Source organism: Engraulis encrasicolus, chromosome 21 (assembly GCF_034702125.1).
Source record: "Engraulis encrasicolus isolate BLACKSEA-1 chromosome 21, IST_EnEncr_1.0, whole genome shotgun sequence".
NCBI classification, from domain to species: domain Eukaryota; kingdom Metazoa; phylum Chordata; class Actinopteri; order Clupeiformes; family Engraulidae; genus Engraulis; species Engraulis encrasicolus.
In genome coordinates, this window is record NC_085877.1 from 10,191,121 (window position 1) to 10,215,899 (window position 24,779).

The following is a 24,779-nucleotide window of genomic DNA, read 5'->3' on the forward strand; positions in this document are numbered from 1 at the left end:
TTTGAGTCAACTGTATAGTTGTGATATTGTGCTATATACATACATATTGCTGTTGTCAGTGTATGCATAAGAAACCTCATCTGATGATAACTATTTTCCAATAGTTCTTCGTGTCATTGCAAAACTAATGTATACTAACCAGCACATATAAAATTTGTCATGCCTCTATCTTGTTTAATGAAAAACAGACCACGACCAAAGGATACAGCTAGGGTGTTGCTGCCAAACCCACTGGACATGACTGTATTGTATTAAAGCAGGAATGGATAATATGGCAAAAAAAAGTCACAATTGATCACAATTGATCACAATTTCAAAATCTCGATTTAGATTTTTTTTTTTTTTATCACAATCTTCTTTTGAAACAGACAAACCAAAAAAACAGGCATTTTAGGGCTACCACTCGTTCTGAACAGATTTGAATGAATATACTTGCTTTTTTGCAAGTATTGAGGGGAAAAACAAATTACGTAAACATCACTGTGATAAAAACTTTACTGATTAAGTAAACATCCTCACACCAAGACCATCTATACAAGCTATACGAATTCTCCACTCCACATCACGCTTTAATATCGCCACCCCTACTGTAAGCATACTGTACTGTGTACAGTATCAGCTGACTGCATCAGGTGTGCGAGGGCCTCAGCTGGGTGGGTGCGTTAATAATCTATAACCAGTGTAGAGAGTACTCTTACACCAGTCCCGAGGTTATGACACCTGCAGCACAGCTACTGCTGGACACCTGAGCAGGCCATGTGATGCAAAACCCCCGACCATACAGCTGGGTGAAGATCTGGGTCATGTGAATCGTGCAAATCAACCCACCACTGTGCATACCCACGCACGCACGCACGCACACACGCACGCGCACACACACACACACACACACACACACACGCATACTCAGGAACACACTCACACAAAGGTGGGTCCTTTGCTTATCAATACGGCTCGGTCCACTCCTCCATCTGGTGAAACACACACACAAACACACACACACACATACACACACGCACACACAAACACACACACACTCACACTCACACACACACACTCCCTCTCTCTCTCTCGCTCTCTCTCTCTCTCTCTCTCACCATGAATGCGGGTCCTTTGGTCATCAGAACAGCTCGGTCCACACCCCCGGCTGGTGGCACCAGTTTGGGTTCGGGGAACAGGAAGCTGCGCACGTCCTCCACAAACATGGCCAGAGACTCCCCCCCTATACACACACGCACACACGCACGCACGAATGTACACACACACACACACACGCACGCACACGCACGCACGCGCACACACACACACACACGAGAATACAAATTGTAACAGGTAAAGACAGACAGACAGACCCACGTATACAGTACAACACAGATCGACATAGAGACAGACAGACACGCACACACACACACGCACGCGCACACACACATGCATGTCAGCACACGTCCCCATGCAAGCACTCGTCCCCATGCAAGCCATGTTAATGCGAGTGCAGTAGCATGTTATTGGCTCCCATTCAAATAGCAGAGCAGCTTACCTGGAGGTGTTAACTGGATCAGCTCCACTTTGGCCAGCTCACCTGCAAGCAAACAGCAGTCACAACTGTAACAATAACAGTAACAGTGTTATTATTATTATTATTATCACTCATGTTAGTAGTAGCAGTAGTATTACCGTACTACAAGTGCCTACTTAGAAGACTGTATCATCAGTATCATCTATTCATGCATAGGAGAGCATGAGTTAGAGTATATTACCGCAATTAACAGTAGGGTGTACAGCAAATACAGAGTGTGGCCATAATGTCATAGTGGAATAGGGTGTAAGTATGGAGTGTGGATCAGTAGAGTAGGGTCTAAGTATTCAGTGTAGATCAGCAGACTAGTGTGTAAGTATTACGGCTGTACCGAATCCTGATTTTTAAGGTTCTGCTGAATACCAAATCCACGGCTTAAAGGAACACTCCACAGGTTTTTGATTTTCACATGTTTGAGGCATTTCCAAGCATTATTCATGAATGTGCATATCATTTTCGTCTAAGAGTTTTCATAGCCTAGTTCAACAGTTTAGCCAAATTAAGCGTAGCAATGCAAGTCTATGGGAGCAAAAAAACATCATCAAATGTACTTATAAACTACTTTAAAATGAATGTAAAATTCACCAAATTGCAAAACATCTATTTAATCCTGTCCTGTGATCACTTGTGGCTTGATGCTACTGTTTACTTCCAGTGATTATGCTAAGCTATGCTAATAATTCTGATACCAATAAGTCTAAGTATTGAAAATATTGAGAAGAAAATGATGTGCACATTCATGAATAATGCTTGGAAATACTGAAAATATGCGAAAATCAAAAAAGGGTGGACTGTTCCTTTAACATTCAGCCGAATCCACAATCGAATTCGAATTCTACTCCGATCATCAGCTGAAGTTATAATGCAGTAGAAACCATTGAAAACATTGACAACATAGTCACGTCGCGCCTACACCTGCGGCAGGATTCGGTTCGGTTGGCACTCTAGGGTTCGGCCAAAACCAAACCTGGCGCTTTAGGGTTCAGACTAACCCAAACCCTGTCAACAAGGCAGGATCCGGCTGAATCAGAAACCGAAACTTGGATTAGGTAAGTTACATCCCTAGTTGGTATGTAGTGTGGCCATGGTTGTGTGGCTCAGAAGAGTAGAGTAGGGTGGCGATACCTACACTCCAGTATCTGGGCCAGGGCAGCAGGGTCTGTAGCGTGCCAGTACACCTGGCAACAAGACAGCAAAGGCCATGTAAAACACAAACATCCACATGGGCAGAGGGAGTAGAGAGAGTAGAGGGAAATGTATTAATCCCGAAGGAAATTCAGGTGTCTAGTAGCATACACACATACAAATTCATTTACACATATTAAACATTCATCTATTAAGACCCTCTAAGTGCAGTAATGGGGGGGGTTGATCAGCAGGCATAGGCAAGTCAGATAGCAGGTGCAGATGGTGTGGGGTGGGATTTGGCAGATCAGCTACTTCCGTAAAGGAGAAAGGTAGAGATAGGTGTGAGAGGTAGAGATGGTTATGCTGGCCAGTCACCTATGACAGTCTCTCTATCCGTCATTTTTCGTGAACTATTAAATAGCAGGATGGCCCTGGGAACAAATGACCTTTGCAGCCTGTCTGTCTTGCAGGAGGTAAGGCGACATCAGCATACAGGTCAGCAGGATTCTTGTCACAGGAGCCTCTAAACTCCTTGTCAACAACAGTTTTCATGTCAACTCGCATTATTATATAATTACATCACATTACACTTCACTGATGCTTTTATCCAAAGTGACTTACAGTTAGAATTGGGACTCTACGCATCATCCCTCACTCAGCTTGCAGGTGCATCACAGTGGGACAGACATCACTGGAAAGGAGAAGCAGGAGCACACTGCAGCTTAGTTTTCAAGACTTTATTTTGTGCACACACCCGATCCGACGTTTCGGTGTTACTACACCTGAAGAAGGTGTAGTAACACCGAAACGTTGGTCGGGTGTGTGCACGATATAAAGTCTTGAAAACTAAGCGGCAGTGTGCTCCAACTTCTCCTTTCCAGTGACTTACAGTTATTTAGATACAGGATAATATTAGTTGCACTCCTTGGAGCAGTGTGGGAGTAGGTGCCCTGCTCAAGGGTTTGTCAACCATGGGTGGAGTGGAGGGAGTTAGTGAGTGGAAGGGTGGGTATTGAACCTGCAACCCTGTGATCTACAGACCAACTCCTTAACCATTACACCACGGCTACACTTTTGTCATTGTAGGTTCAAATTACACTTACATGACAAAGGTGATGCAAAGGCATCAACAGAGGAAAATGTAGCAGAACATTTAACATGAGAATTACTACATAACAATCTAGCAACCAGGGCTCGAAATGAACACCAGCCAACCGGCCAAATGCTGGCGAAAATTCACTTTGGCTGGAAGAAAACACTTTAGCCACTTTGGTAGTGAATATATGTTTGGCTAGTATTTATCCACCAAATTTGGCTAGGGGTGAGAAGGTTAATCTATAGCCCTGTACCTAACTACCCTCTGCGTAGTATCTTTGAGTATGCTGAGGGGTGTGTTAACAAAGATCAGCCAACGGTAATCCACTGAACAGAATGTGTGAAGCTTTGGATTGATGGTTTCATGAGTGCAGTTGCTGTGATTACACTGTGATGTATCTCTTTTCTTTTTCATATATACATTTCTGGAGGTAGGGGTATTGTTGCGCTCTAGATGTTGTAAAAATGAACTAGGTGCGTGGACCCAAAAGAAGTAGAACGTGAGCACTAAGAGCACTGATGATGGCAACAGCCTGAAACGTCTGCTCTACCCTGCTCTAATTAAAAAAAACTCCTTGTGCTTGACCTTTGTGTCTTGTTTAGTGTGCGAACCTGTTCCTACCTTATATATACATTTCTGAAAATAGCCCAATGTGTTGTAGTGCCCCTTTGATGTTTGCACTGAAGTGAGGGCTTGAATTGTGAATGTAGGCTGTAGTGTAAATTGGACATGTGAATAGCAAGAATTAAGGCATTTATTCATTTCTGTTCACCCACTTTTTCAAACCTCATTTTCTCCCGGAACAGTAGAGGAAAGACTGCGGGTAGGCACTCAGACTGGCGGTACTGGTTCATCAGACACACGCTCAGGTAGACGTCATCTTTTTCGGGCAGGTGGACTCCTGGACAGGTGACCTGTCAGAGGTAAGCGCATAGCACAGCACAGCACATAATGTAGCGCTGTGGGGGGCTGAGGATTACCCCCGTTCTACAACTCACGCTGGGGTATTAATAGCCCTAGGTGTCCTGGATGCTGTGTCATGGGTAAACTAGGGTCACTTGGAAAAGAGGCTGCGGTGACCACTGCGTGCGTGCAGGGACAATCCTTTTAAGATGTCATATTTGGAAAAAGTTAGGACACAAAGTTACTTGAACAAATCTTCCCAAATGAAGCTTAACATTTGTTAACTTGTGCATGACATGCATACCATGAAAATAGCCATAGATAGAAAAGTATTTAACAATTGCAACGAAGTCTGCAGTAGACACCATTCACTGCTTCTAAAGACTACCTGATACTGAGAAGACTTACCGCTCTGAGATTGAGTTCAACTACTATTTTCATGATCTTCTGCGACATCCTCGTAACCTTCAGTCAACACTTTAAGTAGCCCTTACATTTACGATATATTTGTGTATGTTACACGCTGGTATCTACTTTATAAAAGTAGATTAAGGCACAGTCCACTGAGCAGCGCTCACAACTTTGCTGCTCAGCGTCACGTTGCCATGGATGCGCTCGTTCGGTTACGAAATCTGTCCGTGTAGCTGGGATACAAGAAAACTAGTTCCACTTGAAAAACACTTGAGTCTATCATGTGTTTGATTAAAAATATATATTTTAACGAGCGAGTCCTTATAATTAGTGGCACACACCTACTGCACTAAAACAACTAGAAATAATACGAATTATTTGGCGTAGAGTTTAGCAGTTCTAAGGCCCACCAAACAATGTAGGCTACCTTGTTTTACTATTTTACTTATCGCGGTATCTCGTCTCGTGCTGAAACATTTGCTCCTCGTGTCGAAGAAGTTGGTTGGTAAGCACGTGTATATCAAACCTTTGGGTAAACGCCTAGGCCTACACTAAAAACTGTATTTTGAGGTTGTTGTTCTTTTCAGACATTGATGTAAAAAACCTTTGTCCCTATTGCGCCAACTGATGCACTGCGTCTGCTAACTAAGTTATTTTTTTTTGTATCAAACACAAGCAGGTAAGGAGTGCTTCTGGGTCTTCACCTTTTTTCCTTGGTGCTCATCAGTGTAGGGGCTCTCAAACTTAGTCCAAGAAGACAGATGCTGAGGCACTCAAGGTTGCAATTTTTTTACTTTTTAATTTGGCTACAATGTCTACGCGTTTCGGCCCTTATGGCCTTCTTCAGGGCGTAAGCTTGATACGCCCTGAAGAAGGCCATAAGGGCCGAAACGCGTAGGCATTGTAGCCAAATAAAAAAGTAAAAAAAAATGCAACCTTGAGTGCCTCAGCATCTGTCTTCCTGGACCAAGTTCTTTTTTGTCTCTGCTTTATTTGTGTGCTTGGGTTAGACTATCAAAAACTTACTGTAGGCTACACTTCCACAAGAGGGAGCCAGAAAACACCAATTGTCTTAGAGACACACCTGTGAGATAAAGTAACGTTGCCACTGCAACTGTAAATCAGATTAAATAAATAATATTAAAAAAAATCTAAGTGGGTAATAGGCACTATATGGTAGTCAGCCAAGCCGTCTGAGATAGGCCTATGGGTTGGCTTTAAGTTTAAAGTCAGTGTGACTCAGTGCCAGGGGCTCTGGTTTGCAGACCTATCAACTCTAAGTTGATCAGGGGGGGAGTGGTGATGCAGATGAGAGGGAGGTGATGCAGATGAGAGCCTGAGAAAGAGGAGCAAGGGATAGGAAAGTGACTGAGTGTCGAGAGGGATCTACAGATTTTTAAGGAGAGAGTGAGGAAAAATAAGGGAGAGTGAGGTACTGAGTGAGAGGACAAGGAAATGGTAGATGTTTTATATCTCAAGAATAAGAGGTTTTATAGCCTGATGCAGATGAGAGGGAGGTGATGCAGATGAGAGCCTGAGAAAGAGGAGCAAGGGATGGGAAAGTGACTGAGTGTCGAGAGGGATCTACAGATTTTTAAGGAGAGAGTGAGGAAAAATAAGGGAGAGTGAGTTACTGAGTGAGAGGACAAGGAAATGGTAGATGTTTTATATCTCAAGAATAAGAGGTTTTATAGCCTACTTCAATGTGACCTTCCTGGTTAAATAAAGGTAGCAAAAACATATAATTTTCTCTTTTTTAAAACATATTTTCATGTCTATGATGACAGAAATCTGTCAGTTATGAGGAACCGTACGGTGATGTCCAACGTAGTGTCCCCTTCCTAAGGTTCTGATGTCATATTCAGCACCAGACTGACTTCCTTTATTGAAAAAGGAAAGAGAGTCGTCACTGTACATTTATGTGTTACTACCAGTAGCCTGTTCCAAGAACATGATGTGATAAACCTGGCCACGTTAACCTACAGCAGAGGTAGACAACAAGTGGCCCGGGGGCCAAATCTGGCCCACAATCTTGTTATATCTGGCCCGCAATATTTGTTTTTTTAATATTTAGTCAAGTGCACTTGACTGACAACCCCGATGGGATAACATCCTACGCACCTGCCCAACTACAGAGGTGTGCAAAAGCGTCTTTGTTGAACTGCGTTTTTTTATATTTAAAAATATATATGTTTAAATTTAAACTGATCACGTTTTACTTCAAAAAATATAATTCCACATTTTTGTAAAATTTATTGAATAGCTAATAAGTAACATGACAAAAGCAACAGGTAGAACGATCCTACACAGGCATAGCATTTCATGGCTTTTGACAACAACATTTTGCATCAATAGCTAGCAGGCCGGTCGCCTGTTTCATTAAAGACACGACCAGGAGATGCAACATTCCGCATAATAGCAGCGCATAGAAGAAAATTAATATTTTGAATTAAATTACATAAAATACATTCATGTTAAATAATGATTATTTTTTATATAATAGATTAGAACAACAATTAAATAGAAAAGCGGGACCATGGCCCACAATGCAATTGTCAGAAAAAAAATTGGCCCGGGTCCAAACTCAATTGCGGACCCCTGATCTACAGGAAGTTGTAAACCTGATAATAGATAGTCCACAGGAGTCATTTAGTTAAGACAATGACGGCTCCACTCCACTCCACTATTTGGTGATTGATCGCTGTATCAAGATTAACTTAACCTGGTTTACTACTGATTCAGCTTCTTGGAATACCCCACCCCCAGGTCAATTTCCAGTGTAGTTTTGACAATATGAAGTGCATTTTGGCTTTGTAGGCTGAATGCTCCCCTAGTGTCCTACAGCTGAATGTGCCCTCTCGGTCCTACAGCTGAATGCCCCCTTGCTGAGGTCCTACAGCTGAATGTGCCCTCTCTGTCCTACAGCTGAATGCACCCTCCCCTAGTGTCCTACAGCTGAATGCTCCCCCAGTGTCCTACAGCTGAATGCACCCTCCCCAGTGTCCTACAGCTGAATGCTCCCTCCCTAGTGTCCTACAGCTGAATGCCCCCTTGCTGAGGTCCTACAGATGAATGTGCCCTCTCTGTCCTACAGCTGAATGTGCCCTCTCGGTCCTACAGCTGAATGCTCCCTCCCCAGTGTCCTACAGCTGGATGCTCCCTCCCCAGTGTCCTACAGCTGGATGCTCCCTCCCCAGTGTCCTACAGCTGAATGCCCCCTCCCTAGTCTCCTACAGATGAATGCACCCTCACTACAGCACCCTCCCTATGGTCCTACAGATGTTTTAACGTTCGCAGCTTTGGCATTCTGAGGGCAAAGATCATGAGGAAAGTGGAGCCTAGCAACGGCCTGTCACCTGACAACAACCACTAACCATAACAGCTGCAACTCCACTTGCAACACTCATAACTCACTTAAGATGTCCAGATATTGCGTGTGTGTGTGTGTGTGTGTGAGTGTGTGTGTGTGTGTGTGAGTGTGTGTGTTTACATAGTGCAGTGCATGCACACAGTGGGTAAATAGGCATCCTTATCCATGTCACTCACTCACTTGATTACTTTGGAATGAAAATGTCTATTTAATGATCATATTCAAGCAAACATTTTCAATGAAAACATATTCCAGTATTCAAGATCAGTTTTACTTAATGTAAGTAAGCAAGCCTGAATACCAATTTGCAAACCAATAAAATACACAAGTATCAACTAAAACTTAAACTCAATACACTTTTCTTTTGATCTTAACAGGAAACCTAAAAATTCATTCAATGTGATTCTGTAACATTTCTGGAAATAAGCCTATTTTACAACTCCATTTGGGTTTTCTCCTGTACTTGCAACCGTTGTCTGAGTCTGGTAGTGCAAAGTTTACCTCCAAGCTAGCATATATCCTTAAATCTTATGGGACCTGCTAGCAAGTAGCTGGACCCATGAGATTCAATGAAAATTGATAGCTTGTAACTAGAAGTAGCATCACCCAACTTAGAGAAAGGTAAAATTCGATTATTGAACAGGACAGGTGCAAAATAAGCTTTTTTCCCCAAAATGGTTCAGTATCACTTTAAAAGCATTCATCTTGAAGGGAAAAATAATACAAAACAAAACAAAACGCGTCTCAATTTGTCGAGACACCAGTCTGTTCCTTGGGGGTTTCATTTGATTGGCTAACGTCATTGTCTGTCTTTTCCTGTTTTTGATCAGATTGGTCCAAGGTGTTTACATCCTTCGGTGTGATTGGCTGTGCTGACGCAGCGTCTCCATCAGAGCTGGCCCCCTCCTCTTCGTCCCCAACTTCCTGGTTCTTGTCTTTAGTGGGCGTGTCATCGTCACTGTCTAGCTCCTCCTCGTCCAAAGCCATCGCCCCCTTCCTCTGTGGCAGCACAGTGAAGAAAGCTTCTCCCCAGTCCCTCTTCTCAAGGTAGGCCAGCATGATCTCAAACACTACACACACACACACACACACACACACACACACACACACGAGCGAAAACACACACACACGTTATTATAATATGGAACGCTTCTCCCTAGTTCCTCTTCTCCAGGTAGGCCAACATGATCTCAAACACTACACACACACACACACACACACACACACACACACACACACACACACACACACACACACACACACACACACACACACACACACACGTGTACGTACACGCACACACGTTATTGTAATGTGGAATGCTTCTCACCAGCCCCTCTTTTCAAGGTAGGCCAGCATGATCTCAAACACTACACTACAACACACAAACGCTACATGCACACACACAAACTGAATCTCAATCGCCAACATCACAAACAGCAAATGTAGCACTCTCAACACAGCAATCTAACACAAATTTAAGTGTCAGTTAAAGAGATGTACGGAATTTATGTGTAAATATATGTACATGAGACACACATACACCTGATGAGATATTCAAATCCTAACACACACACACACACCCATCTCTGTGTCTTACCGTGGTTGACTGTGAGTACTTTGCGGCTGTTCATCTTGACAAAGTCCCCCAGGGGCAGCTGAGCGTGCTCGATCCCCAACTCCTGGGCACGCTCAAACGTCAGGCCCTGCACACATACGCACAGACACACACACACCAAGATATTACTATTTAACTCTGCATTAGACACACATACAAATCACTCACTGAATCACACTCACACTCTCCCTTACACAGACTTGAAATAGTCATAGTGTGTGTGTGTGTGTGTGTGTGTGTGTCCTTGTGGTGGTTGTGGTCTACTAGTCCTCCTATGACACAGGCCAATGCCAACGCTATTCAGCTATGGGTGGAGGTGTAGGGAGAGGCAAGGATGGGATTTGAACCTGCAACCCTCTGACCTTAAGACCACCTGCCTATCCATTACGGCTTATGCATTATCAATGTGTGTGCTAGTGTATTCATCAGTTCAGTTCTGTTCAGATCAGTTCAACTTTATTGGTACCCGAAGGTAAACTGGGTTTGCAGTTTGAAAGAGAAGATGGCTGTCCTTACATCAGAACCACAAGACACATGACACAAAAACATGGAGTCTAAAAAACACATGTAGGCTACACAAAGAAATAAATAAATGTTTGACATTTGACTAATACACATACAACATATACACACAAGGGGGAAGGGGGGGGGGGTAAACTAACTGCAGTGGTGGGCCACAACACTTCATGCAACCACTGCAGGACCATGGCAGAAGTGAAACTCCTGCCACACTCCTGGTGCAGCTTAAGTGCAAAGAGCATTTCTTCATATCTATCTACCTATTTTTCTTGCTCCGTGTGTGTGGACATGCATCTGTTTCTGTGTGTGTGTGTGTGTGTGTGTGTGTGTGTGTGTGTGTGTGTGTGTGTGTGTGTGTGTGTGTGTGTGTGTGTGTGTGTGTGCGTGTGTACAAGCGCGTTAGTTTGTCACCTTGTGGTGGTTGTGGTCCACTAGTCCTCCTATGACGTAGGCCTTGGTCTCGTCCAGCTCCTTCAGGACATTTGGCGAATCAGACGTCAGATAGACCAGCTGCTCCTGACCAATCACGTCCCGGAAATGCTCCGACTTCACCTGGATATCCTGGAGACACACACGCAGATGCGCACACACACACACACACACACACACAGACAGACAGACAGACAGACAGACACACACACACACACACACACACACACACACACACACACACACACACACACGTGTTATCTGATGGTACAAGCAGTGTGTACTAGCCTGGCTATTTGGCAGATTATATCACAAGTGAGGTATAGTCTGGGAACCGTCTAGTCATTTTCTCACAGAGAGTGTGTGTGATCAAAACTATTTAAAATACTATCTAAAGCTTGATGGAGCGCTGTTATCACATCTGGTGTCGACATGGTGGATCTGAGAAGAAACTACTAACTTCCATTTGTCTAAATACAGTGTTTCTCGAGGGGGGCGTTGAGAAGGAGACAGATGAGAGCGCGTGGTGCTTAGTTGCAATCGAGATGCATTAGTCCCAATTTTATTTTTTAATACTGAAGGGGGGTGTTGGCAGGCTCATGATAAGGTCAAGGGGGCGTTGGGAGGCTTATAATGTGGTTCAGGGGGCGTTTATTCGAAAAAGGTTGAGAACCACTGGTCTAATATCATGTCTTGCCCTCTCTCCCCGGTCTTCTAATATAAGCAGATGATATCAGCAATCGACTGACCGTGACTCATAAAACATAAAAACACTTCGGTCATGAAAAAGCCCATAAGAGTTGATTTAAGACAGGTGATATCTTTCCCTCCTCTCTACTCTGCGGTCAGAAGGCCAAGTCCTTGACATCACATGCGCACACACAGACGCGCACACGCAGACGCGCACGCGCACACACACACTTTCCCTCTCACACCCTCTCTCTCTCTCTCTCTCACACACACACACACACACACACACACACACAGACACAGACACAGACACAGACACAGACACAGACACAGACACACACACACACACACACACACACACACACACACACACACACACACACACACACACACACACACACACACACACACACACACACACACACACACACACACACACACACAGTAATGCCATCCCCTCTACTCTACTCAGCAGCCCGGTAGCCAACTTCTCTGCCTAAACCCATCTCTCTCTCTCCATGACACACATCCAGAGGCAGAGAGGTGACAGAGTTTCCCGCTCCCCGCGAGGTGTGTAGTGTTGGTGCAGTGTCCCAGTCGAAGTGGGTGAGGGTGGGGATGATAGTAGTGGAGGTGGTGGTGGTGTGTTGTAGTTGTGGTGATGTGGTGATTCACAGTAAAAGGAGTCAACCAAGAAAAGCTGCCATCATGCAGTTCCCATTAATGCCCGCTCACCATCCATGCCCCAGGGATCTTATTGCCCTTTAATACCATCCATGCCTCATGTCTGAAGCACTGCCCTTTTATGCCCCTCTCCCTATGCCCCATACCGTTAGCATTGCCCTCCCAATGCCTTAACTGTTACCAGTAACCCGTTGATACCCCCATTCCAAAACTATTAGCCGTTAATAAAACTAGCACTAGATATCACTGAGGCATCAGCCAGCCGGCGTTCCAATTGGTTTGTGTTCCGTCTGGAAAAGAACCTGTCCGAGAAGGAGTTTGGGACGGCGCCATCGGATCCGGTTCCGCCATGTAGAGCAGAGGGGGGATTCCTACTACTACTAGGGTGACTAGGGTAACCGCTGCCCATCTCTCGTTAGCAGGGCTGCGGAGGCCAGGGTCAGCTTAAAAAGCGTAAGGTGAGAGTGACATTGAGAAGGTCAGAGCCTCTCCTGACCTGGCGAGGCCGGACGGATGAAATGCTACAGCGGCGATACTCAAGCCACTCCGCATGGAGTCTTGGTCATGATCTATCACCCACGCATTCCACAGAATGTCCACACTGTTCTTCTGCCTACCAGAGTAGAGCACTCAAGATGGAAGAACAGTCCAGCATTCTAGAATGTTTCATGTTCTACCACAGCCAGGGTTCCGATTCTAAGTGGTCTCCTACAGTGTGAGTTCCGTATGGAATATAGGCCTTGAGCCGCAGCCCCAAATTTTGGCCATCGGTGCCATCTGGGGGGGGGGAATGCTAACATTTTTTTTTGGTAAGGTATATCCCCCCACTACTAGAAAAAGCCTGATAGCAGTCACGGGGTGGTAGCAAAAACCCTTTTTTCGGCTCTTGAAGTGACTACCCCCCTCTATTAAATTCCATTTTTGAATTCAGATGCATGTCTAGTTCAGGCTCATTTTGTGGGGTATTGCCAATATTCTATACCATGGTGCCTGGTATTACTGGAAAGGGGACCTTTCAGGCTTTCATTTAAGCCCATTGGTGAATCTGTCTGACATACACAGAGGTCACAGCACTTCATTAAGTCAGACATAGCTCACATTTTCCAACAACTCTTGGCTAAACTGTCTGCTTTCGTTTATCTCTGTGGCGTGAAAGAACACCAAGGACACAAAATTGGACAACCTCAATACTCTTTGGAGTCTGCTGATTCAGAAAATGTATAATATGCCCATACAATTATTTTGTATGCGTTTGTGAGAGCGTTAAATTTGACTTGTGCAACCAGCAAAAGTCTTCAAAATAATAGCCAATACATGCAGGTCATCTGTTGGAAATATTGGGCCTTTTTCCTTCCAAAGTTTCTGCTTGGCATCACTGCTTGGCATTAGGCCTTCATTTAAGATCATTATTAAATCGGGCTGACATACTCAGAGGTCACATTACTTCTTTAAACCAGAAATAATAATAACTAATGTCACCTAAACTGTAGCCTTTCTTTAGAAGGCTTTCTTTAAACCATGGGAAAACATCAAGGACACAAACCCCAAACATTTCAACACTCAAGGCACTCTGCTAATTCAGACAATGTATGATATACCCATACAATGTATTGTGACAGCCTTACAAAAGGCCATAATGATCATTAATATGACATATTTTAAGTCCAATTCTGTCCTATCTCTTTATAGACGTAAGGAAATGTAAGGAGACATAAGACGTAAGGAGATAAAAGAGATGAGCGGGGGCATGGGGAGGCACTGTATGTTGATGTAGAGTGGGGGGGGGGGGGGAGAAGTAGGGGTGAGGTGAGTGGGGGTAATTGAGGGGGGGCACTGTTGGGTGGGGGGCAAGGCCAGGGTAGTGGAGGTAAGTGAGTGGAGGGCACTGTTGAGTGGGGGGAGGTGATTGGGGGGGCACTGTGGAGTGGGGGGGCAAGGAGGGTAGTGGGGGTAGGTGAGGGGGGAGGGCACTGTTGAGTGGGGGGGGGGGGGGCGTGGGGGTAGGTGAGTGGGGGGGGGGCTTAAAGGAAAGTGAGGGGGGTTGGGGAGATAAGACACTGTAGGGTGGGGAGTGGGGGTGGGGAAGGGAGTGGGGGTGAGATACTGTAGAGCAGGTGGGGGTAAGGGTGGATAAATGTTTGAAAATATTTGGAATCGTTTCAGAAACCTCTACCATATTGAATGTTGGAGGGAATTTGAGATGCCCTAGTTTCAGCAGTGTTGTGTATATGTTTAATTGAGCAATTTTTGACCACTTTCTTTAGGATATGTCAAGGTGGCAAAATCGAAATTCACCTTCTATTGTTCAGCCATGCTCATATCAGACTGTGTGACAACTAGCCTAGAAATCTAGACGCCCCTAGGGGTTTGGCGCGGCCACGCTATGTGACAACATTAGCATCTTCAAAATGACCCATAAACAGTGGCTGAAAACAAACCAGACCTGCTCCTATTAATTAATAGTATGAACATTGTTTTACTCTGTATATATTTGGTGTTTGTGGTAAAATGTCATGTCTTCTGTAATGCAGTATTGTTCTTTTTATTATGGGTACCTGCCTTAGGACTACGGATGACATTTGGCAACTATGCAAATACCAACATATTTATATCAATGTTTTTTTTAACTGGTGTATTGATTAGTGTGTATTATCCTAATCAAATGAAAGAAAGAAAGAATGAATGAATGAATGAATGAATGAATACATTTGTCCATTAGGCAATAGGAAATAATTGTGCTAAAAAAAAGGAACTGTACTCATCAATGAATATTATAGGCTTACGTCATTGCAAGGACCATAGGCCTAGTTATTTCAGCAGTTGACTGTCTATGTGCCATTTGACCATTGTAGGAGGACCATTCTCTGCTTCAAGGAAGCGAAATCAAACTTATTTTTTGTTTGTTTAGTCAACCTTTGGTAAAATATCTGTTAGAGAATATAACAGAAAAGTGCTGAAAAAAGTAATCTACTATGTAGTAGGCCTATATTATGGCCCCACAGTATTGAGAAAAACGCACGAAAGTCATCCATTTTGGGAAATAGCAGCCATATTGAATTTTGGCCAATATTTTTCAATTTCTTTCAATAAGCTTTTGGTCAGTAATCTGTGAAATGTCTGGCAGGACAATAGGTCTATTATTAAGCAGTGCTGTATGTGCAATTTGATCATTTACTGACAACAGTACCATTTCAACGCGGATTTATACATTCTTATGCACATACATTCATACTGTATATACACTACACATACATATATTCATTCATTCTTCTTTTTATCCAACATTTGTATACATGTGTGTAAGGAGATAGTACAGAATTGGTCAGAAAATAGGTCATTAGGGCCTTGAGGATCATTACGGCCTTTTAAAGGCTCCTGCAAATATTGTATGGGTACATTATACATTTCCTGAATCAACAGCATGCCTAGATTTTTAATATCATTCGGTTTTGTGACCCTGATGCTTTCCCATGGTATATGGACAACATAAATCATACAGTTGAGGTGGAATTTGTGAGAAATTACTGGTTTAAAGGATAACGCCAGCCAATTTCAACATGCATGTAATGCTACCCTGGACTTGTCAGTACCTTAGATTTTTTTTTTCTTCAGCCTTTTCCAAGATCCTGGTCATTTTAATGGGGGCAGGTGTTACCTTTTGGGAAAATATTTGGAGTAGGCCCATGTTAAGATTTTTTAAAATGCAAACAAAATCTGCCCCCATTAGAATAGCAGCATGCAGCATCTCCGGCTACTGACAAGTCAAGGGTAATGTGAGCAATACAACAGCATATTGAAATTGGCAGGAGTGATCATGTAAGTATTTTGGAGGGGCTTTTCAAGCCTTTATTTTTTGTTTATATGAGACAGGACAGTGAAGGAGGTGACAGGAAGCGAGTTGGGAGGGAGAGATGGGGGAGGGTCGGCAAAGGGCACGGTTCAGAATCGAACCCGGGTCAGCCGCGTAGTAGACCAGTGTCCTACCATTAGGCCACGATAGGGCCGATAAATTACTGGTTTAAAGACCTCTGTGAATGTCAGCACAAACACAGGAAAAAGGCCTGATATTTCCAGCTAATGACCTGCAATATTGGCTACTATTTTGAAGACTATTGGTGGTTACACAAGTCAAATTTTAGGCCCTCACAAACATATACAAAATAATTGTATGGGCATATTATACATTTTCTGAATCAACAGAGTCCACCGAGTATTGAGGTTGTCTAATTTTGTGTCCTTGGCGTTCTTTCATGACACAGAGATAAACGAAATCAAACAGTTTAGCCAACATTTGTGAGAAAATGTGAGCTATGTCTGGTTTAATGAAGTGCTTTGACCTCTGTGTGTGTCAGAAACATTCAGCAATGGACTTAAATGAAAGAATGAAAGGTCCCCTTTCCAGTAATACCAAGCGCTATTGTATAGAATATTGACAATACCCCAAGCTGTCCTGGACCTTCTTTCGTGCAACTGCACTACAAAATGCTCTAGCCATCATTGTGTTTGTCTGGTAAATGGCCTCAGGTGCACAGATGTGTGTAAACTGAGAGTGTGCGGAAACCAGGCAAGACAGTTCAGATGAAGGGGATGACATGGAAGATGAAGAGTACTGACGAAGAAATAATATAAATCTACATGAAACTATTCTTTCATTGAACATATTCCCTTTGCAACATGTTTCTTTATTGGCTTGCAACCCCTTGTATAGGGTCTCAGTCTATTTGTTTATGAAATAGCCTGTATAAAATGTTGTATATGAACATTTATCTAAATTCTGTTAATGAGATACCATATCTGAGTGGTTTAAGTAAAGTGTTACCCAATGCCCTGTCTTTCCAGGGTCTACCGTTTAGATAGTATTTCTTCACATACACTACAACAGTGTTTCTCAAAGTTTTCGTGCCATTCCCCCTTCAGAGGAAGGGTGTCTGTCTGCGCCCCCCTCGAGCAAAATGGTTACGAAAATACAAATAAATAGGCCGTCGTAAAGTTTATTAGAGCCTGATATACACGTACAGTATGGCCTATGATGTTCTCTAAATATTAGTGAATGAATATATTGTGATTGTAAAGGGAATGTGTTGACTTAATGGCAAAGCAGAAAAGTATTAAAAAAGAAAAACCTTCTGACTTCACGCGCCCCCCCTCCAATACCTCCGCGCCCCCCTAGGGGGGCTTCTGCCCCACTTTGAGAAACACTGCACTACAATAATTGAATACTTTAACAACTTGTGAATGTAATGTACATTCAAATATGAACTACAGTATAAACAAAGTTTGTTTAAGCAAAGTGATACCGGGCATTGTATTAGTCCATTCTCTTGGGTCCTATTTTGAAGACATTTTTGCTGGTTGCACAAGTGACATTTAAGGCTCTCACAAACATATACAAAATGATAGTATGGGCATATTATACATTTTCTGAATCGGCAGAGTGCCCTGAGTGTTGAGGTTGTTAACTTTGGTGTCCTTGGTGTTCTTTCATGTCACAGATGGAAACGAAAGTGCACAGTTTAGGCACAATTTGTGTGAAAATGGGAGCTATTTCTGGTTTAATGACGTGCTGTGGCTTCTGTGTATGTCAGACAGATTCATAAATGGGCTTAAATGAAAGCCTGAAAGGTCCCCTTTCCAGTGATAACAAACACGATGGTATAGAATATTGGCAATACCCCCAACATAAGCCATAACTACATACACAGCCGATATTAAAAAACAGTATTTATTATAGGGGGGTAGTAACTTCAAGAGCTGAAAAAAGTGATTTCGCTACCACCCCATGACTGCTATCAAGCTTTTTCTACTAGTGGGGGGATATACCTTGCCAAAAAACATTGCTAGCATTCCCCCCTCAGATGGCACCGGTCGGCCCTGCGGCTCATAGCCTAATAGCGGCCGACGAGGTGTCCCGATATCAAGGGAAATAATGGACGAGGCGGAGCGTTCTAACAGCCCGGCGCAGCCGAAGAGCTGTTCGCTTCGCCAAGTCCATTTTCCCTTGATATCGGGACACCTCGAAGGCCACTATTCCACTTATCACCCGGTTACCAGCATTTAAGTATTAATTTATTAATATGTTGATCTAAGGCTTCGTGAGAAAGTAGATTAACCACTGCGCTTGGTACGTTGCTATGGGCACCACTTCCTAATCTAGTGAGACGCGCCTCTATCGGAGGCATGTAAGGACGCGTGCAGAACGTTGGGGTGACTTGACAACCAAATGCGATAGAATTGACGACTGAGTTTTTGACTTGACAACCAGATGCGATAGAATTAGTAACGGGGTTCTTGACTAGACGACCAGATGCGATAGAACTAATGACGCGGTCTTGACTAGACAACTTTTTATACAACAATAGTTTTTTGGCCACACAACGAACGAACGGAAATGTAAATATTCAGTAACCTAATATCTTTGATAAATAGCCTTTCTGGACCCCATCCTCTAGTTTACCAAATCCCCTGTAGTGTTTTATGGGAGAGAGTAAAAAGATTTTAATGACGGGTTAAGTTTACAGGGCCAGGGGAATGCCTGAGGGTCGCACTGATATATTTGTTTTGATGCTGAGCTGGCGCACCATACATGGATCACAAAGCCATTAAGTTTAATGGATATCGGGCCATGCATGCAAGCGTGCACGCACACGCACACGCACACGCGCGCACACACGCACACACACACACACACACACACACACACACACACACACACACACACACACACACACACACACTTCTGGAGGGCTAAGAGCCCATTACGTCTTATAGATATTGGCCAGGTCTACTCCTACAGGGTGAAACTGGACACCTGCACTCTCTAGGGCCCATATCATATCCACGGCCATTATAAATATAGTCAGACGAACACATCTACATGCACCCAAATACCAAACCGGCTGGAGAGCCTTGGTGGAGAAATCATTAAGCGAAGAAACACTCACCCACACACACACACACACACACACACACATGTGCGCGCACTCACACACATGCCTGTCGCTTTGCTTATGTGTGCATTGGATTTAGTGCAGGTTGCTGCTCTATTGTGTGGTGTGGTGTCTCACGCTGAATCAATGGAATCATTTTCACACATACACACTTCTGAAAGTCATTAACCTGCTCCATTCACTTCCAGTTGATCCATCCCTGTGGTGAGTGAGCGTGCGTGCACGCACACACACACGCACCTCATAATAGACCTAAGGTGAGCCTCTGAACTTCTTGTTGGTCTAACTAGGCAAAGGTCCATTTCAGGTGCTCCAAACACACACACAGACACACACAGACACACACAGACACACACCTTACCTTCCAGTTAACCCAGCCCTTGTCTCGTTCGTCCAGGTTCTGTCTCAGCTGCCCACCGATGCTCGTCAGGTAGAACTGCAGACACACACAATAGTACATCACACCTCCTCTTCAGCCAATCACAATACACAAACAATGACATCACACCTCCTATCCAACTAATCACAACCCATGCTGCTACCTTAAGCAGGTGATGTCACAGCATCAGTGCTTGTGTATCAGATAGATGTCACAGACTGTCTGGAATAGTTTGTTGTCTGAGTGGCTTTCTTCATGTAATGCCCTCTGCCCTCTTGAAATATATTGTGATGGTTTTGGACCATCTTGTCTAAGGCATATGGTATAGTGATGTTCTAATGACATGGAGCATTCACTTATACCCAAGGCAGCCACTCTAGCAAGCTAGGCATTCCAATTAAGCCCAAAGTTATTTCTCAAATCTTGTGGCCTCTTTTGATTTTCAGAAATGGATGCAGCCGTAGGATTGCATTCTAGGCTTAACATGTTGCATGACCGTTAAAAATTCTGTTAGAAATCTAACCGTCATGCAGCATTTTCAGCAAAGAACGCATTCATACACATTTACAAGTCAAATGTTGATCTCACTGCACAGTGGCGGTTCAACTAATTTGAGGGCCCTAGGCAAAACAAGGACGTGGGGCCCTCTTGAATTATTTTTGCTCGCACTTAGCATGGTGGGGAGTATTTGGGACCCTTAAGAGCACTGATTTGGCGGGGACCAACTGATTAGTCTGCCTAATGGTAAACCTGGTGATCTGCGCTAGTTTGCCACTCTGGGCCCAAACCTGCGATCTACCAGTCAATGCTCCAATTCTGGCATGGTGCGATACCGCTGAGCTAAAGGTCCAGACTGATAGCCCAGTGCTACTGATACTGTATGAGGCTTCGGGTGGGAGGTTTACTAACGTTCTACCGCCGAACTCTACTGGTTGGCATCAGTTACACTCACCCCCCTAAACCTCACTCCCATCTGGCACTTGTATATCTGATGTCATCCTGCGCTAGTTGGAGGATTACTAACATTCTACCACCAAACTCTACATCTTTTATACCTGCTTGAGTGTTTGGTGTTCCGTTCTCACCTGTACGGGATGAATAGCGCGTCTGTTCTCAGCGTAGCACCTCTGGATCTGCCTGTGCAGCTTCCTCACGTCCTGTGGGACAACAGCAGAGAGGTGTGTTTACACCATAGGGCATGCTGGAGGTGTGTGTGTGTGTGTGTGTGTGTGTGTGTGTGTGTGTGTGTGTGTGTGTTTTTAAGCAGCAGACCAACACCATCCTGAGTCTGTGTGTGTGTGTGTGTGTGTGTGTGTGTGTGTGTGTGTGTGTGTGTGTGTGTGTGTGTGTGTGTGTGTGTGTGTGTGTGTGTGTGTGTGTGAGAGAGAGAGTGTGTACCTTGATGACCATCAAGTTGTCGAAGCTACAGTCCACCACCAGCCTGAGGGAGCTTGGCTCCGCCTCTTTGCGGAACCGTTTCCGGGCAACAAACCCCGCCCCCTCCTCGCCCTGCGTCTGGCGCTCCTCGCGCTTCTTCTGCTTACGCTCCTTACGCTTCTGCCTGAGACACACACACGCCGCATACATACAGACAGACAGACAGACAGACAGAGACACACACACATACACACACCAAGAAAACCAGACAGGTAGATATGAATATGTAAGCTCATACTAGGGGTGGGCAAAATGACGATATTAAATCGTGAATGGTGATATCGAGTACAAGATCGTCTCGAATCTGCCAAAGTGAAGAAATCATTACATCGTCTTACAGTGAAGTATCAAAGTGATGTTTACTTACTCGTGTTGTTGTCTTCACTTTTATTCTTTACATTATTGCATTCTAATTGTGCACTTTATGAGAGTGTCATCAGTGTGTTTACTAAGGCTGTAACGATATTGCATCGAACCGAGGGATCGCGGTACGCAGACCCACGAACCCCTATCGCGAACCTTCCTCGCAGAATCGCGATGCGCCCTTTTAAAGTTGTTAGGCCTACCCCTCAGTCTAGAAAACAGCAGGATACAGGCAAATGCTTGCATATGCGCTTAATGCTTGTATATGCGCTCAAAGACAATTAGAAATGGGGCGCACATGAGCGAGTAACACTTCCATTCACCCCTCTCTCCTGTAAAATGTTCCGTCCAACCAGCAGCACGTGCATTGGTTGTTATTCATTGCCTGAGCAACCTCCGCGACCGCGAGACAAAAAACTTGGGCAAACGTCGGAAGGTAAAGCACAGAAATGAACAACAGACCAAGAAGGCTTTATCAAACGTGTGAAGATGTTTTTGATTCATGCATGCGCCGATGTATGTTGAGTGGAGATAGACGTTGAGCGGAGAGAGAGAAAGAATGCGAGAGAGCGAGATGCTCCGCCTGCCCAAATTTGAAAGAGCTTTGAAAGAGCTCTATACGCTCATAAGAGTGTCTGAAGTCGGGCGAACATTGAGGTCGATGTGGATATTAGGCAGCATTATATCCTCCCCACATTGAAAGCCTGCCTAGCAAAAACATGCTCCATTTCAAAATGTCAAATCACAAAACCAAACAAAGGACAACGTGCATGTTGCATACTGAGAACATAACTGAGGTTCATTTCGAGTTTTATTTGTATAAGCGTGTGCGCGCTGCTGCACGATCAAAACAGTTACAAAAATATTAAACATCAAAATTAAGTGTTGCATTTCTGTAAGTAACTTAATACAACATGTTTCCTGACGAAATATTACCAGTGTTGTTTTCAGTTAATGTTTGGATATTAATTGGATAATGTTTGACAATGTGAGACAGTTGTATAGGCTACCTATACTGGAACCCTGACCCTTCTCTCTCCATCTCTGTCTCTCACACATGGTCAGCATCTCAGCATGATATGATCTAAGCCTATTTGTAATAAGCCTATTTTTCCTTGGTGAACTAATATCCCTTATTTCTCTGTGTTGTGCTTTGATGTCAACACCTGGGGAACAGGTTGCAGTGGTAGGCCTATATCTGCAACATCATTTAGTAGACCTAAAAAAATAATGTAGGCAGGTAAATGCAAAAAGAAAGCATAGGCCTATATATAAATATAGCCCATAATTTATTTTCTTCTTATTTTTTTCCCTTAAAAAAATAATAAAATCGTGGGGCATATCGAACCGTGGGTCATATATCGTGATACAAACCGAATCGTGGGTTGGGTGTATCGTTACAGCCTTACTGTTTACATTTTATTAAATGCAAATTATAAATTGCAAGCATATCAAAATTGATTTTTGCTTTTTTTATTTTTTGGATGGAATATTGTGATAAAAAAAAAAAAAACGAAATCGAGATTTCATGTTAAAAAATCGTGATATGACATTTTTGCCATATCACCCACCCCTAGCTCATACAAATTAATAATGCACAAGCCATGACCTAATGGTTGGGGAGGTGGTCTGTAGATTACAGGAATGCAGGTTCGAATCCCACCCTTACCTCTCCCCGCACCTCCTCCATCCATGGCTGAAGTGCCCTTTAGCAAAGCACCTAACCCCATATTGCTCAAGGGACTGTAACCAGTACCCTGTAAGTAACTGTAAGTCACTTTGGATAAAAGCGTCAGCTAAGTGTAATGTAATGTGATGTAATGTGGCATAACTGGGAGGGTCAACAAGAGAGGGGGGAACAGACTGGGGCAGAGACAGACTGAAGTCAAAACAAACAGACAGAAGTATCTCGGGAGATGAGCGGGGACTGAACAGAGCAAGATGCATATTCCCAGTTATAAATCAACTGCTTTATCAAACCTTTAGTGTGTGCTAGTGTGAGCAATAATGCACTGTGTTTCTTGCGCTTTGTTTGTTGCATTCTGATATGCAGGCAGCAACACACCCCACAAGGAATACAGTTCTACCACTACTACCACTACTAAAGTCATTAAAACCAGATTATTTATCGGTAGATAGGTTGGTGCTTACTTGCGGAGCTCTCTCTCTTCCTCCCATTGCTGTGCTTTGGCGAGTTTCTTCCTCTGGCGTTTGGATAAGGTCTCTGCCACTCCATCAGGGTTGTCCGCCTTTTTCTCCGACACACCGTTGGACTCTACCGCACCAGGCTCGTTCTCTGTATCGCCAGCCATTCTCTTTGTGTCAACTACAGAATTTCCGAGGTTTGACAGAGAAAACAAGCAGTTTGACATCCCGTCTTGCAGTTCACATAGTCCAGAGGAATAGCCTACTACTTTTACTGGAACATTTTTAAATATTTGCGGACATCGACAGTCCATCAAAAATTACGGGCATTTACGAGTTTGGCATTTAAATGAACACGGTTACACTGTTTGTTCATGAATATCCTAATGTAGACTGGCAGTGAGCTCAAGTTAGCTTTCTCTGCGTTCAATAGGGCCTACTCTGCTCATCAATAGGCCTACTGCAAGTACGTCGACTGATCAGTCAGCGTCACAACCTCAACATCAAACAAACAACCACACATTTAGTTGGTATGTTATCATATAAGCAGTTATAAACACACGTGTTAAGTTTGGCTACCTTCTCACCAGCCGTTCAGCCATGCCAGTTTCCCATTCGTGTGTCTGTTGTTGATGACGCAATCAAACTGCGCGGCTTGTGTCTGACCACACCAACCCGCCATGATTATAAGGTCACAGGATCCAGTGGATAAACTCACTAGACAGACTACACTAGGCTACACTAGGCTTATGTTTTTACAGAGACTTTATATTTGCATAGACTATACGCTAAAGTTACTAAAAATATTAGTCTATTGTAAATATATATATATAATAATAATAATAATACAAGTAAATAAATGGGGTGATGCATAATGCAAGATAAAGTTCTTTTCTGCAGAATAAAACTGGCTGCACTAGGAGGACTAACTTGGGATTGGAGGAATTCTCTTTTGGCTATCATTAAGCCTAAATAGTTATGTTGTAATAAATGTTGTAATGAATAATTATATTGTAATAAATGTATTTATTACAATTATATTGTAATAAATGCTTGGCCTTGGCAAATGCTGCCTCAAGTACAT

General features: G+C 43.6%; 2 protein-coding genes across 3 annotated transcripts in view; both read right to left on the reverse strand.

Annotated features, from left to right (window-relative positions):
- spata6l (spermatogenesis associated 6-like) overlaps positions 1-5,281 on the reverse strand; it is a 15,329-nt gene extending 10,048 nt beyond the window's left edge. For both annotated transcript variants that reach the window (XM_063187537.1, XM_063187536.1), the window contains exons 1-5: positions 5,112-5,281; positions 4,577-4,714; positions 2,706-2,754; positions 1,538-1,579; positions 1,098-1,222 (exon numbers count right to left, since the gene is read on the reverse strand). In XM_063187537.1, the coding sequence (XP_063043607.1) occupies positions 1,098-1,222; positions 1,538-1,579; positions 2,706-2,754; positions 4,577-4,714; positions 5,112-5,159 (402 nt within the window). In that variant the 5' untranslated portion in view covers positions 5,160-5,281. The remainder of the gene's footprint in view (positions 1-1,097; positions 1,223-1,537; positions 1,580-2,705; positions 2,755-4,576; positions 4,715-5,111) is intronic.
- Positions 5,282-8,668: 3,387 nt separating this feature from the next.
- On the reverse strand, positions 8,669-24,376 carry trmt10a (tRNA methyltransferase 10A). The gene is made up of 8 exons (XM_063187538.1): positions 24,275-24,376; positions 23,702-23,876; positions 21,149-21,311; positions 20,836-20,907; positions 19,733-19,807; positions 11,033-11,182; positions 10,085-10,190; positions 8,669-9,554 (listed from the first exon to the last, which is right to left on the reverse strand). Exons 2-8 carry the CDS (start codon positions 23,860-23,862, stop codon positions 9,229-9,231), a joined length of 1,053 nt encoding a protein of 350 aa, XP_063043608.1. The 5' UTR covers positions 23,863-23,876; positions 24,275-24,376; the 3' UTR covers positions 8,669-9,228.
- Positions 24,377-24,779: the final 403 nt, after the last annotated feature.